The sequence below is a fragment of the Hesperophylax consimilis genome, chromosome 22, assembly GCF_061612785.1.
Source record: "Hesperophylax consimilis isolate HC1 chromosome 22, BYU_Hcon_1.0, whole genome shotgun sequence".
In the NCBI taxonomy this organism is placed as follows: domain Eukaryota; kingdom Metazoa; phylum Arthropoda; class Insecta; order Trichoptera; family Limnephilidae; genus Hesperophylax; species Hesperophylax consimilis.
Genome location: NC_142857.1, coordinates 25,009,205 through 25,026,094, shown reverse-complemented (window position 1 = coordinate 25,026,094; position 16,890 = coordinate 25,009,205). Strand labels below are relative to the sequence as shown.

The window sequence follows — 16,890 nt, the reverse complement described above, 5'->3', positions numbered from 1 at the left end:
CTGGACCTCTGGCAAGCTTCATATAAACCATCTTTGAACGCTTGCTACGTGGCCGCATACCCTCGTGTCATGCTTCTCCGACTCCTCGAGTGGGCACTGCGCTTCCAGTGTCTCCGGGCTCCTTTTATTTCTCTGAGGACCTAGGGAGATCTCTCCATCCCTTTTCTAGTATCTTACCTGGACCTCTGGCAAGCTTCATATAAACCATCTTTGAACGCTTGCTACGGGGCCTTAAGCATATCCTCGTGTCATGCTTCTCCGACTCCTCGAGATCCCTCCATCTAGATTTATTTCTCTGGGGACTTCTGGAGATCTCTCCATCCCCTTCCTAGAATCTTACCTGGACCTCTGGCAAGCTTCATATAAATCATCTTTGAACGCTTGCTACGGGGCCTTAAGCATATCCTCGTGTCATGCTTCTCCGACTCCTCGAGATCCCTCCATCTAGATTTATTTCTCTGGGGACTTCTGGAGATCTCTCCATCCCCTTCCTAGAATCTTACCTGGACCTCTGGCAAGCTTCATATAAATCATCTTTGAACGCTTGCTACGAGGTCTTAAGCATATCCTCGTGTCATGCTTCTCCGACTCCTCGAGATCCCTCCATCTAGATTTATTTCTCTGGGGACTTCGGGAGATCTCTCCATCCCCTTCCTAGAATCTTACCTGGACCTCTGGCAAGCTTCATATAAATCATCTTTGAACGCTTGCTACGGGGCCTTAAGCATATCCTCGTGTCATGCTTCTCCGACTCCTCGAGATCCCTCCATCCAGATTTATTTCTCTGGGGACCTCAGGAGATCTCTCCATCCCCTTCCTAGAAACTTACCTGGACCGCTGGCAAGCTTCATATAAACCATCTTTGAACGCTTGCTACGGGACCTTAAGCATACCCTCGTGTCATGCTTCTCTGACTCCTCGAGCGGGCACTGCGCTTCCAGTGTCTCCGGGCTCCTTTTATTTCTCTAGGCACCTCGGGAGATCCCTCCATACCCTTCCTAGAAACTTACCTGGACCGCTGGCACGCTTCATATAGACTTAGTATGGTACATTGGTTTGGCAAAATTTTGGTAGGTAAGTATTGCATTTGCAAAAAATGGGCAAAACCAGTGTTTTCATAGTGTAAATGATGTTTATTGCTTACTTGCTACTTGCAGATAGCAACGTAATATTATTATAATCACGCGTATGATCATGTGGCTAATGTGTACTGTATTGTGATAACTAGGAATTTGATATCTATATTCCTTACACTACAATAAATAAATACAAAAAACAACAAATAAGTACATAACCTTAAACTAAATTCAACTTTAAGATTCTTTATGGTGGGCCCTCGAGGTGAGTTTTCACAAAAACGGCGCCATAAAAATATCGTTTTTATTATTAATAATAACCTTCTCGTCATAATGTCATGTTTTACAAATGTACGAGTGTCGTAAATCCCAACCTAAAATATGTATTATTTGTTCACATATTCATGGCTTCTTCGGTTGCTAGATAATATCCTAACCTAATATTACCAATATTTGACAATTAGCAAAGAATAATGCGTAATCCCAGTGGATATCAAATAATATTTTGTAGTACTTAACACAATGTACCACGGGAATAATATCTCGTTTGTCAAGCAATCCGAGACATTTTTGACGTATCAGGGGGTCGGGAAACAATTTAAGTTTTCGAATGAATTCTGACCAATGAAGTGACTTCTTTGATATTTATTAATTCTGATCAATGATTTGACTATTTTGATATTGATGAATTCTGATCGATGATCTGATTCTGATGATATTGATGAATCGATTCCTTGTTCGATGACGTTTCAAAACGATTGTGTCATACTTTGTGATGCTTTTTGAGAGATTCGATTTGTCCATGACATTGAATCGAAATATTTCGATGGTCAAAAATAGTCAAAAAGATCGAGTAAATCATCGATGATTTATCGATTGTGCCCATCACTAGTAACGCTAGTACCTACGGATTTGGATTCAGCATGCAGGTTTATTTATGTATTCAGCCTTATAATCTAGTCTATGGTTAGTGGTTTATTTATGAATCCATGTTTCCAAATATTTTATCAGTTGGCAACCCTGTATTTAAGATTTTGTGATTTTGGCGTCTCGTGTTTGATAAGTGCCGCTGAACTGTTATTTTTTTATTGATTACGTGTTTAAAGATTAATATAAAAATGTAAGTTTGTGTCCACTACGTGTTTTTTCTAAACATTACCAAATTTATTTATTTTTTACTGCTTTCGTTATCAAACCTTTTGCAAAAAAGGCGGGATGTTCTTTTCTCACCCGCCATTTTCTAAATTTGCTCGTTTTTGTTGATTTTTCTCGGCGCTATATTTACCGATTTTAGGTTTGTTTCGTATTATTATTTAGTGGATACGAAGATTAACCACATACAAGTAAACATTTCTCGTTGAATTTATTCGTGATATTTCGTTGCATTGATAATATTTTGATAGCCGGCTTTCGGGTATTTTTAGAATACTTTTGACAGGATTTTGAATTGCACAAATTAACAATTCCACGTCTATATTTTGTCCAATGCTTGCTTTTCTTAATTCGTGGTGTTTTTTGCAACAACAATTCGTATTAACGAAATGATTACAATATAATGCATTCTGTCAAATTTTTAGGTTAAAATAACATGATTTCCTTTTAGTTATTTATGTAATTATTTAGTGATAATACATTACAAAATAATAACAATAATATGTTATTCCCAGTGAGTTAGTAAAAACTCTTTTCGGGAAGACAACATTAAAAGAAATACACGCAGAACGCTGTATTAGTGCTTGTATGTTCAATAGACCATTTGGCAAATTTTACAGGAGACCTTTTTTTTGTTGTTTTTACAACAGGAAATGTTCATTGATCATTGATCATTTTGGTAATTATTTACCTACGACTACCGTTTGAGAAAATATTCCGTACATGTTAGGTTAGGTTGGATTAGGTAGAATTAAATCACAAACCAGTCTATACAAACCTAGCGTAGCCCACAAACTACTTGAAAACTGGGATATAACTCTAAAGGGGACGCGAGCAGGCGTTATTAAAGGGGCAATTTTTTGTAGTAGTAAAAACGGTAGTCGTAGGTAAATATTTACCATCATTTTTCGAAGGCTGAAGCTATAATATGCCCATATTATGACTTTAAAGGTGGACGTTGAACATGGCTTGAAAATGATGAATGATTATTTTGGATATTGAACATATCGTCTGGAGATTGAACAGTTCGGCTCCCATAAGTTTAAGGAATTTTTTGTTCAATTAGCCATTTTGTGTGATTTTCAGATTTCAAACACTTATACAAACAGCGTCCTTGAGGTTATTTTTCAGAAAAACTGCTCTATATAAATCATCCAAATATTATTTAAGTTTGAAAACAACGTACAAGTACAAAGGTACCTACCACTAATATACTCCTGTCGGTTGTCGGTGCATGCGTGATGTGAAATATTCTTAAATCGTACGTATTACGGCCTCCGTGGTCTAGGGGCAACGCTCTTTACTAGAGATCTGGAGGTTGCGGGTTCAAACCCTGGCATGCGTAAGTAAATTTTACTCAATTCATTTGTGTTATTTCACAAATTATTCATTTAAAATAACATATAGTTTATTTGCGGCACGTTCCCGAGTGGAAGATATGGTGTAAAGGCCACCATCAGAATTGAAATGGCTTTAGCCGTGTTTGGTGACCAGATTTGAATAGGTACTTACTTACCTTCTCTCTTCTCCTTCCTCCTCCTTCCTCTCCTGCTCCTCTCCATCTCCTTCCCCTCCACACTACCTTCAGCCTAACAATATATGAATATACCCCAATTGAGGATGCCATAGTCTCACTGGCTCCAGATGGTTGGGAGCAGTTGAGACTGTGTGCTGTATTCCATTAAAAAAAATCCTGAGTGATGCGTACAATTATTCAAGTAATAGTTCGAATAAATTCATTAATAATTCTTTATTTGAAATGTGCGTTGGTTTGTTTTTTGTTTTTGTTTCGTTACCTACATTGGACAAATGTATTTTTTAAAGTTTACTTCCCTTAGAAAGATAATTTTCTTCTTTCAAAAGGTCTTATTTGCCATGAGCTTATTATTTATGTTGATTATCGTGAGTAAAATATTATTTTTTTTAAATACTTTCTGCTCTTAAAATCCTAAAATGATAATATCCCGCGATTTGGGTCATGGGTCTGCGCTAGTTTAACAATACATTTATTATTGTTAGTCGTGTGCCTAGTTGGTTTTATTGTAGTTCCTACATAATAATTTATTTATTATTTTTTATGTGACTACTCGCAAGAGTGCTGCTCTCGGTACGGTGCACGCCTCAAAAAGGGGAACTATATCGCCACCCGGCTAGGCAACGTTGTGAGATGGGTTAAGTAGGGGAGTGTTTTGAGATTTGTTAATGCGGGCGTTGAAGAGGCCCGACTAAAATGAAGGAGAAAAGACGGATACCTTATCTTAGCTCGTTCCATATACGAGCAGACTTGGGTTTGCAATCCAAATCATTACATTCCTCAATCCCGCGGGATTTAAAAACCCCAGAGCCGACTTACATCACGATGCCGAAATAAATAGATTTTTTTTTGTATTTATAATTAAGACAATTTTTTTTTAAATTATATTTTTATTGAAAGAAAAGTGAAAAGGAAAAAAAAAACACAAAAGTAAACAAGAACATGTTATTTATTAGAGAAGTAGCATTTAATTTGTTACGCTGTTGTACCTATATAATAAGGGTAAAACTGAGTTTTTAAAAAAAAAACTTTTTATTCGTGTATACTCTTTTTTTCTTGGTTTTTATTTTGGGTTTTTTATTTTTTTGTGACGTTACTGTAATATTTTCAATACCTTGTTCGGGGTGTTCAATTTCAAGCCTTCTCAATAATGCTTGAATATATGTTCTGTCAACTTCTGGCATATATTTGTACATACTTTTTATATTGTCTATTTTATTTTTCGAAATAAAACTGCTAGGAGGTTTAACTTGAATACTGGACAAAATTTTGATAGAAATTTTTATATCCCTTGAAGTAGGCTTTCCATGAAAGTGTGTTTTAAAAGGGACAATATTCCAAGCACTTTTAATGTAAGCAATGAATTTAGTTATGAAGTAAGGAATTTGGTAAAAGGAAATTTTCATTGCTTCTTCGCGAAAAGACAAAAAAACGGAACCTTTTAATTGAATGAATTCAAAATTGAAAGATTTGGACTTTGTTTTCATCAGCGATCTCAGCAGTGATAACGGACTAAATATGTGTCGTAGATGTCTTTCAGACTATGAGGACAGTCGACTTCTTGCACATTTCCATGTCCTGCCTCTTTTGTTGTATTTCTTGAATAAAAATAAGTTTTAATGTACTAATATAATTTATTAATACTCATTTCAGGTAAAAACCCTAAGGGTGTAAATAAATAAATAATAAATGGAGCATCCTGTATATTTGCCTAGCAAATTCAAGAAGTACATGTAAAATATGGTGAAAAAGCCTATAAATAACATAATTTTAAGACTTACCTTTCTATTTGAGCTACTGGTCTAAGGTTTATTGATTCTGGAGTCGGTGAAGTCATTTTTCAGTTCAATAACAGTATATATTCGCAATTACATATTTTTAGTGGAACGATGCGCAACTGACGGCCGGCATAGTCCAGTGGTAACGCATTGGACTGCCATTCCGAAGGTCGCGGGTTCGAACCCGGCGTGCGCAAATAAATTTTATTTGATTGATTTGTGTTATTTCACAATTAATTAATTAAAATAATATATAGTATATTTGCGGCACGTTCCAGAGTGGAAGATACTACCAGTATCGCCCTGGTGTAAGACCACCATTCAGAATTGAAACGTTGCTCCAAATGGCTTTAGCCGTGTTTAGTGACTAGATCTGAATAGCCAGGTACTTCCCCACCTTCCTCTTTCCCTTCCCCACTTACCTTCAGCCTCACAACATCTCCCAATTGGGGATGCCATAGTCTCACTGGCTCCAGACGGGAGCAGTTGGGACTCTTGTGAGGTATTCACTATAAAAAAAAAAATATAAAAAAAAGTTAAAAAAACAACAAAAAACCAAGACGGCCGCTCATCTTAACTAGCTGACTCCTGATTGGTTGAAAGTGGAGATTGAACATTCAAGCCCTCAACGTTCGACGGGATGTTGAACAAATATCAATGAACTTTTAAAAATTTATTATATTCATAACGTTGAGTGGATATTGGCACTCAAAAAATGCTGAAAATGTCACTTAACAACCAAAAAGATTGTTTTTTAAAGCTTCATTAGTGTGAAATAGGCTAATGAACATATTGGAATTCATAACTCAGTTTTGCAAAAAAAGGTCTATTGAACATACAAGAACTAGGACAGTCACTCATTTATTTAACTGCTGAGGAAATTTGTTTTGTTTGTTACTAGAAGTTTTACGTTACTAGGTAATGCGTTGTATTGCTTATATGCGATTTATTGTAAGCAGTTCATTCCAAATTTTGTCTTGTAAGTAGATTACAATAGTTACTAAAAGCTTTTTGTGGTTTTACGCAATTTCTCGTTATAATTGAACACTGATTGATTACATAGTAAACTTTTCGAATTCCGCTGCATGCAAAGGCTACTTAAAAAAAAAAAACACCTGATTCCAACTATTTAAGTAAATGTGCACAAAATAGGTTTTTATGGTCTTAGTTTGGGTTATTTTAATAATTCTGCGTATTTCATAACCTTCACACTTAACTTTGAGAAAAAATGGAATTTTAATGCATCTTTTACTATCACCCACGGCATAAATAGTTATTTCTTGTAGTAATTAAGTTGAAACCAAGTGCTATTCATAAAGTTTTTCATATGTGTAACGATAACTGTTATTTGATAAAATCTCGTTTTATGAATTAAATTGTTACGGGAAGGTTTGAATATTGCCTAAAAGCATTTTACTCAAATTCTGTGCAAAATAACAAAGTGAAAACTTAGTAATTGGATCGATTTCAAGTATTTTATAACATCGCCATCTTTGGACCAAGCAGGAATTAAGGAATGGGATTGGATGGGACTTCCTTGCACTAGCTGCGGTGCTTTGCCATTTGCCTCTAGTCCTGAGTCCTTCCCACCCAGCATCGATCCTCTTTCACGCAGCCTATCCACTTGGGGCACCAAATAACCCTGTTAAAATATTTGATAAACTTGTTGAATTCCGCATCATAATTACGCAACAAAATTTATAAATAGCACTTGGTTTCAACTCACTTACTACAAGAAACAACTATTTATGTCAGAAGAGATGGTAAAAGATGCATTAAAGTTCTATTATTCTCAATCAATGGTTGAAGGTTAGGATATACACGTAAATTATTAAAAAACCCAAACTAATAACCTAAAAACCTATTTTGTTCATGTTTACATCTCCCCCGAATTAAATAGTTATTTCCATTAGTAATTAAGTTGAAATCAAGTGGTTTTTCTTTAGCAGGGTACTCACCAAGAGTGTAGCATGTAACGTAACTGATACTGTATCAATCTGCAAGTGGGTACGGCTCGTCCACGGTAACCGCGTATCCAGCTACGAGCTCCCGGATCCGCCTTTAGTGCTCGCAGTGAATCCGCCGTCGGCGGGTCGCTGCGAGCACACTGCGCTCCACCCGCGAGCGGCTCGCAGTAGTCTCGCGCCTACGTACTTACTTGATACAGTATCAGATACGTTACATGTTACACGGTTAGGTGAGTACCCTGCTTTTTATGCTTGCGGGAGGCATTATTCAACTTATTCAACAACTTTTATAATGCGTACTTATCTGTCCTCCAGTTAGAAGTAATAAAATATAAATATTATTCGGTAAAGTTGTTGAACAAGACCTTTAGCATGCATTTAAAAATGTTTTTTTTTATTTTTCATATTAACTCCACACAGGAGGCCCTGAAGAAAATAATTTCCCTCAGGGCCTATGTCATCTTTGGGATGCTGTGTGGAGGGTCTTTTTGTGGAGAGGAAGGAGTGAACATGGGTCTTGAAGAGTCCCATGTTGTAGGAGGGAGGAAACACAGAGGCCGGCAGCTCGTAGTTGTGGTTACACTTAAAATTATTATGTCTTAATTGGTCACAAGTTACAGTCTTCTTTTCCTTGTACTCCTAATGACCATGAGAGCATAGGAAAATGTAACATTTGAAGGCTTTTGTAATGCATACTTATCTGTTCTGCAGTTAGAAGTAACCATAAAATTAATTTGTCTATATTGGTCACAAGTTAGTCTTCTTTTCCTTGTACTCCTAATGACCGTGAGTCCATAGGAAAATGTAACATGTGAAGCTGCTTTAGCAGAAGTCGGGGACACCCGAGGAAGACATGGCACGATCAAGTGAATCAGATACTTGAGTTGGGCCATGTCAAGAGTCAGAATAATAGAAGAGTAGTTGATAGACGATGTATGAATGTGAATGAAGTAAATTAGACCCGTCGGTGGCTGTGTAGACATCGCGTTTGGGTCCCACTCAGGCGTAGTGTGTTCAATTCCTCAGCTGGCTAAGTCCTCCATCACAACACAAGCAACATTTTCCACTTACTGTGGTGGTAGTAGGAGATTTTCAAATATTGTCAGGTTATTTGTAACCCGGGAATTTTTGTCTTTCGTTTTTTAAAAAAAAAATGAGGCAAGGTGTATGTGTCAAAAGCGAGTTGTTTGGCGGTCCATCCTCTCTGTCTACCCCTGCGGAGAAACGACATGATGGTTAGTTAGTTAGTTTATCCCAGGTGAAAAGAGTTAAAATTAGCACACCAAAGATCACTGTTTCAATCATAGAATAAATAATGACGCAAGAAGTGCCTTGCGGGTGTGTTTTGTGAACCAAATATAAGGCCAATCGGGGCTTATATTTCCATACAAAACTGTGTTTTCAAATGGGATGAAGTTTTACGATGTCAGGCGAGTGTAATGCCTGAATTACACCTGCCGAATGCTCGGCCAAGTCGCTCGCTTTGTTACCCAGCCGAGCAATTTATTGGAGGGTAGACGAGTCATTTCATTGAGGTTATCTTAAAGTGCTGTTAACATGCTTTCCCAGTGGAGGAAAAAGAGAAAAATTAAGGGCATTTAACTACAACACCAAACGTCACAAATTTCTTGAATGAATGACTGACTCGGCTGATCGCTCTGACCGAGTAGAGAGCTGGTGAAGCGCCGAGTTAAGCCATTGAGCCTTGTTTCTATCGACCGTCTCGCCTGAATCACTCGCCCGTTGCTAGGACGAGTACTGACTGTACTGATCACATCAGCCGAGCACTCGGCAGGTGTAATTCAGTCATTAGTTAGACGGAACGCTGGGCGGTTGGGCTAAAACATTTCTTTCCATTCAAATTTGTATGGAAGGCACTTCTAGTGTTACATTCTTTATTCTATGGTTTCAATTCACACATTTTGTGCTCTATCCACTCGTGCATAATGATTTCCGGGTGTTCAGTTTTAGATTTGACCATTCGATTCAATTTACCTTTCCTTATCTGTGGTGTGAATTTACTACACATTGCTTTTAATAACTTTAATAACTCTATAAATATAATAAATTCTGGGCTCAGATTTTAGGTGTTCCTCCGTTATACATTTATGCAGTGAGTTAAAAAATAATAGTTTACATAGTTTTCACATTCAATTAAAAATTAGAGATTTTTGATAAAAATCGGGATCAAATACACCAATACAATCAACCGTGTGACACTGTTACGCGAAGAGTGTGCGAGGAAATGACACACTATTGATGTCCCGCTTTAGTTCGCTATGCGAGAACATGAGAAATCCACACATCCGCAGTTGTATTTTGATTTAGATTACAATTAAATTACAATATTATCACTTTTGATATAAAATATAATAAAAATAAGCGATTAGCTATGAATATTTATATTTTTCCGATATTAAATCGCTTATTTTGAGATGTGTATTGACTACACAGCACCGGAACGCGTGGATTTTTTTAGCACAGTAAGGGAAAGGTTAATATCATACCTCTAAATATTAATATGGAATCATATGAACTTCTTATTGCTATTTTAAGAACAGATTTAACCATTTATCCTGAATTTTATTAAAAAAATAAGTAAATAATAATTAGTTAATTATAATTATTATTAATTTATAAAAATCACTTGCCCAAATTTTGTCAGCTATCGCTCGAGTGGTTATAGTTTGTTTCCTTATGCCTAAACTTGTGGTGTTAATCGCATTCAGAGGAAGCTACTAGCCAAAAATGTGTATATTCTTGGTATACCTTATATCGCAGGTAATAGGCATTAAAATCGCTTGACAAACGGACTCTAGAAACGTTCGATTTCAAGCAAAAAACTGGTTTTTACTTATTTTGTAAATAATTTTATAAGAAAGCAAAAAGTTAATCAAGTGAAACTGTCACAGATAATCTTGGCTATAAAACTGTATTTTTTTAAAGTTGTTTCCTTTACGCGTTCATACATTTCTATTGAAAAAATATTTTTTGTAGTAGTTTGCATTTATATTTTTTATTGAGTAATTTATTTTTTATTTGTATTCTACTAAAGCGAAGCGATGAGAAAACCTTCAATTTAACTAAAGCATATTTTTTGGTATTCATAATGTACACCAATTCGTTATAAAGATTAATCAAAATAGTGATTTGGCATTAAGCTTCGCCTTCACATTACAAACCAACTAGTTGTTAGAAAATCTATACCTTGATTCGGTTGAGATCGGTTAGTATCTGTGTGGACAAACGTGTCAGGTTCTCATCCAGGCGTCCTGGGTTCAATCCTCTTCTAGCTGAGCCCTCCATCATTGCACAAGCAACATTTTTAACTTATAATGATGAAGTAGGAGGAATTCAAATATTGTCAGGTTACAAAAAAGAATATTGTGATTATCTCTTGTTGTATGTTCCTCCATACTTTGCTAAATATAGGTTTTTTTTTTAATTAGAAATATGGCCACCAAGAAGAGCGGAGAGGGCGGCGCCAGCGAAGGGGAGGAAGAGTTCTCCGTGGAGAAGGTGCTGGACCGGAGGGTGAGGAATGGCAAGGTGGAGTTTTTCCTTAAGTGGAAGGGGTACTCCGATGACGACAACACTTGGGAACCCGAGGAGAACCTTGACTGTCCGGACCTGATCAATGCCTTCGAGGATGCAAGGAAAAAACGGGAAGCCAGTAAGAATCCACTGCCTTTTTTTTTATTATTTTGCTTAACCTTATCCATGTAATACATAAAAATTTTGCTAAAAACATGTCAATTTGTGCCGCGTACTTATATAAATATATAGATTTCGTTTAAAGGGTTAACCATTTTTGCTAAAACACTGTCAATTTGTGTCGTGTACTGGGATAGATTCCGTTTAAAGGGTTAACCGTTTTGTCTCGAGCTACAGCTTTTTAGTAACAGTTACTTATGTATTACTAGCTGAAGTTGTTGCCCGGGCTTTACACCGAGTTTTTAGTAACAGTTACTTATGTATTACTAGCTGAAGTTGTTGCCCGGGCTTTACACCGAGTTTTTAGTAACAGTTACTTATGTATTACTAGATGAAGTTGTTGCCCGGGCTTTACACCGAGTTTTTAGTAACAGTTACTTATGTATTACTAGCTGAAGTTGTTGCCCGGGCTTTACACCGAGTTTTTAGTAACAGTTACTTATGTATTACTAGCTGAAGTTGTTGCCCGGGCTTTACACCGAGTTTTTAGTAACAGTTACTTATGTATTACTAGCTGAAGTTGTTGCCCGGGCTTTACACCGAGTTTTTAGTAACAGTTACTTATGTATTACTAGATGAAGTTGTTGCCCGGGCTTTACACCGAGTTTTTAGTAACAGTTACTTATGTATTACTAGCTGAAGTTGTTGCCCGGGCTTTACACCGAGTTTTTAGTAACAGTTACTTATGTATTACTAGCTGAAGTTGTTGCCCGGGCTTTACACCGAGTTTTTAGTAACAGTTACTTATGTATTACTAGCTGAAGTTGTTGCCCGGGCTTTACACCGAGTTTTTAGTAACAGTTACTTATGTATTACTAGCTGAAGTTGTTGCCCGGGCTTTACACCGAGTTTTTAGTAACAGTTACTTATGTATTACTAGATGAAGTTGTTGCCCGGGCTTTACACCAAGTTTTTAGTAACAGTTACTTATGTATTACTAGCTGAAGTTGTTGCCCGGGCTTTACACCGAGTTTTTAGTAACAGTTACTTATGTATTACTAGCTGAAGTTGTTGCCCGGGCTTTACACCGAGTTTTTAGTAACAGTTACTTATGTATTACTAGATGAAGTTGTTGCCCGGGCTTTACACCGAGTTTTTAGTAACAGTTACTTATGTATTACTAGCTGAAGTTGTTGCCCGGGCTTTACACCGAGTTTTTAGTAACAGTTACTTATGTATTACTAGCTGAAGTTGTTGCCCGGGCTTTACACCGAGTTTTTGGTGTAGTTGGCAACTTTATGCCCAAAACATACTAGCATACCTCTTTAAATACAGAAGTCTAATTGACAATGTGGAATGTCCGAACTAAGGGCATAATCTCTTATTTATTGGTAAAACAACATTTGGCCAAAATAATTCTAGATACTTACAAGGCTATACAAAGCAATACAAGTCACTCACACTGGCCATTAGACCGAACCCAAATTATGCTAGATATAAATTGGACACCAGTCTTGGTTCACCAGCCAAGACCAAGTATCAAAGTATTATCAATGGTACAATGTTGATTGACTATTATATTGTAAACTGCGCCTGCTTCAACACAGGATTTCCTAGCGAGACGGGCCCGGTACATTACCCAATAATTAAGTTGCAAAAATGGTAAAATAAGAGTGTACGAAATCATTTGCGACTATAATAATATATTCCCAATATTTGCATTAATAAAGTTTCCTATGTCATTGTCTTTATATGATACATCAAGTCAGCGCCGACAGATTGGAAGGCCTTATAGCGTAATCTGGGAGTGCCGAAACATCAGCACTCTGAGGCTAAGGAGGTTAGTGCTTTTGAAGTGTATAGAAGTCCGTACTGGTATTCACTCAAAACTGCCGAGAATCTCGGTTCCACTCGAGGTGTATTCAGTCACCATGTGAGCTAGAGCGCCGTGGACTGCTTCGGCAATACGACACGAGCCGCCCAAGTGTGTAAGCTCACCTCATTACTTAGGTGAATTGATCGCCCTGTCTGAATAAGGGGGTATTTCACTATGTCGGGCTAAATATCTGACTAGCTAGCCGTTGGCTGGCTTTAAAGAAGAATAACTTCGTTATTCAACGGCGACCGTTTCACCATTGTTGCCGAGCTTCCGGATAGATAACACTCGAAATAGTCTGGCAACATCGCAAAATGTTTGCAGTTACCCCATCTACTGCCACGCCTGTCATGTTTTGCCGCAATGTCTATGGAATGCTAGCGTCAACGCCAATTGATCTGTGGTCAACGCCGTCATCCAGTTTCCCGCCACAGTCCGCACACCGCAAAGTGTGCATTTTTTTGGTTATGTTATGTTGATTATCAGGTCATTTTAGATAGATTCGTGTCGAATTAATACATTGTTTCTTATTTTGAACACAATCAAATAATTCAGGATGGATCATACAAGCATTCAAATTCATTCGAGCTCTTAAAACTCGCGGCCTTCGCATCGCCGCCCTTTCACCTGCTTCTGTAAATCAAAAACCTCGGTATCCATAATAATTCGCAACAAAATTCGTCTCACTTCTCCGCTGTCAAACTCGGAATGTTTTGACGCCATCTTTGATTCGAGGAATAGCGCCTAACGTGAGGTTCGAGCACTGATTAGTCAAATCGAACTTTAACCCGAGCGTTGGCGTTATTCAGATATAGTGAAACGAATCCGCGGATTAGTGCTTAGTCAGAACATAATCAGAGATAGTGAAATGCCCCCTAAGCATACAAAGTTTTTGGTGACTTTGTTTCCTTGACAATGTTGCCTAACTGGGTGGCGATATAGTTTCCACAGTTGGATCTTAACCACTCGAGCGATTGACTGTATATATATATATATTATTTAATTATCAATGTGGAAACATATCAATTGCTTAATGCGGTTGAAAGCCAATGAATCCACCGAGATTTCGCCGTTCATCCCATATTTTTAGGTTCTATAAATTTGTCACATTATGACAAGAGATTTTTTTTAAATTTTTTTTTATTATTTTAATATAGATCATATAGCCAGCGCCACACTTGACGGAAATTCCGTCGCGGATCTTCTGCTGGAGTCAATCCGTTACCATACGTTGTAGCCACACTGAATATTCAGTGGCGGATTATCAGTCGACTGCCAACGCTTATACAGCGTGGTCGTAATGGATCCGATAGAAGTGATAGCTATTTATGAGGCATTAGAAGAAGAAAGAAAAAGAAAGCGTAAATATTGGGTTCATACCATAAATACTCTTCGACTAGAAATTGGGCAATTTCATACCTTGTATATGCAACTAAGACATTATCCAGATAAAACATTCGAATATTATCGAATGTCCATACAATCATTTGATGTATTGCTGAATTTAACGAAGGACTATATTACCAAGCAAAATACAAAACTTAGAAAGGCTATATCTCTCCCAACGTCAAACTCTATTTTGCACTTCGATAATAAATCTTTCAGTGTCGAACATCCTGTGCGTTCGTCGTCGCCGCGTGTTATCCGCCGAATGTGGCGCGATGCATACAAATACTTGGAATGCGACTTTGTCGATCTTCCGCCGACGGAAGATCGGTGCGCGGAGGACGGAACAGACGCGAGTGTCGGCGGTCCGCCACGGAGCGACCGATCGTCCGCGACGGAACGACCGATCTTCCGCGTAGTGTGCCCGCTATTTGTAATTTATATGCAATTTTCCGTCAAGTGTGGCGCTAGCCTATGGGTTACATTAATACATACATATTTTGCAAAATATAATATTTAGGTTCATAATTGGTCATGTGTGATCATATATGATCACTCAAAACGTTTCTGCAAATTTGCCATAATATTCGAATGCCAAAAATCGCACGGTTAAAATTCATTTATTTTTATATGTGTAATAATTTTCTCCTACAGATATACTTCAATTTATTAACATATATTTTTTTATCTATTAACAGTCTGTTTGAAGTTTGTCAGCCTAACTTAAAATGATAACATCTATCGCCGTACGATTAGGAGTGCCTTTACAAATAAATTGCTTAGGAATAATTTACATAATTGATAGTATTTCAGTAATATGTTTATTACATGATAAGCTGATAACTGATAAATGAAGTTAACCCACAGAGTTTTAAAAATAATAAAATGAGTTAATTAATTTTCATATGTTCTCAAAGCATAAAGGTACAGTCATTACTTAGCTTAACCTTTTAAAAGTAAACATTTATTTGCGAATGACCTCAAACTTCTGATAATAATAATGATGCGATTATTTGTATAGCGCCGTTTTCGTGGGAAAATCACCTCAAGGGCGCTTAACAACTTAATTTATGCATGGATCACTTAGAACGGGTTGTTTCGGAGAATTTGAACAATTCATCAAATTTCAACGTTCATTTCCGGGTTCTGTGAAAGTCCTATTTAAGTTCTGTTATTATATCATTATAGGCTAGTTGCTTGACAAAACTGAAATTAAAACAGAACTTGCAAAAATCTTTCACAGAACTGGAAAATAAATGAATGTTGAAATTTGATGAATTGTTCGAATTCTCCGAAACAACCCGTCCTTAGACTTATAACTAATTACTTTTGACTTATAACTAAGTTTCATAAATAGAGACCTATAACAACATGGCTAAGTCCTCCATCACAACACAAGCAACATTTTCAGCTTACTGTGGTGGTAGTAGGAGATTTTCAAATATTGTCAGGTTATTCATAACCCGGGAATATTTGTCTTTCTTTTAAAAAACAAAAAATAACTAAGATTAATGTAGAGTGATTTATAACTAAGACTTTTAACTAATGACTTAAGCTATACATATTTATATGATCAAGTGGGTATTTACACAATACCGCTATAATACGACTTAGAGAATTACGACTAACATACATATTTACATTTCCAAATACAGATTGTTATGATTTCTGCCCGTGATGTCAGTCGTAAGGTATAAAGGCAATAATATCTTTCCAAGACTGTTTACAAATGAAATCTGACTCTACCGGAGAGTACATTAGGCCTGCTGTGAAAACCATACTTCTTCACACCTGAAGAAGTTACCAGGCTGTCCCAGGAAAGCTTAAAGAGTGAAAAATACCTTATCACGTTGGGGGTGTACCGAACAGCAGATGGATTACCTACAATGTTATGAAATGAAAAAAATTGTTTATCTGTTCTTGCACGATCACTCATCTTGATAAGATTTCAAATCACCGTACACGTGCCATATTGCCATTTCAAGGATGAATTACTCGCACAACAAAACTGTAGGAACTTAGTAATTAATTTTCGGCGCTATGATGCATTTTCCGTGCATTCCTATTTAGAGATAAGAATAATTTACAATACTTAGGTTGGGTTGTTTCAGAGAATTTGAACAATTCTTCAAATTTCAAAGTTAATTTTTAAGCTCTGTGAAAAAAAATTTCAACTTCTGTTATTATTTCAGTTCTGTCAAACAACTAGCCTATAATGATATAATAACAGAACTTGAATAGGACTTTCACAGAAATGAACGTTGAAATTTAATGAATTGTTCAAATTCTCTCAAACAACCCATCTTTAGTTTTAATAATAGCCCATTCCTCTTGGAATTCTATGGTGTGCCTGAAAACTTAAGCCGTAGTCGTCGCCGCGACGTGTTCAAGATACAACACAGCAGAACAGATGTTCTAGCACAGCAGAGCAGCATGTCCCGAGGAATTGGGCTGTTGAATTAAATTT

The 16,890-nt window shown here is 36.9% G+C and overlaps 1 protein-coding gene across 3 annotated transcripts in view; it reads left to right on the top strand.

Moving 5' to 3' along the window:
- The first annotated feature begins 2,082 nt into the window (after nucleotides 1-2,082).
- The window catches only part of LOC149413350 (chromobox protein homolog 3-like), a 29,654-nt gene continuing 14,846 nt past the window's right edge, over nucleotides 2,083-16,890 (top strand). The window contains exons 1-2 of one of the 3 annotated variants that reach the window (XM_089644859.1): nucleotides 2,083-2,196; nucleotides 10,957-11,180. In XM_089644859.1, coding sequence (XP_089500985.1) covers nucleotides 10,961-11,180 — 220 coding nt within the window. In that variant the 5' untranslated portion in view covers nucleotides 2,083-2,196; nucleotides 10,957-10,960. Of the gene's footprint in view, nucleotides 2,197-2,299; nucleotides 2,420-10,956; nucleotides 11,181-16,890 lie in introns of those variants that run through there. The other 2 variants (XM_089644861.1, XM_089644860.1) reach the window with 2 other exon arrangements.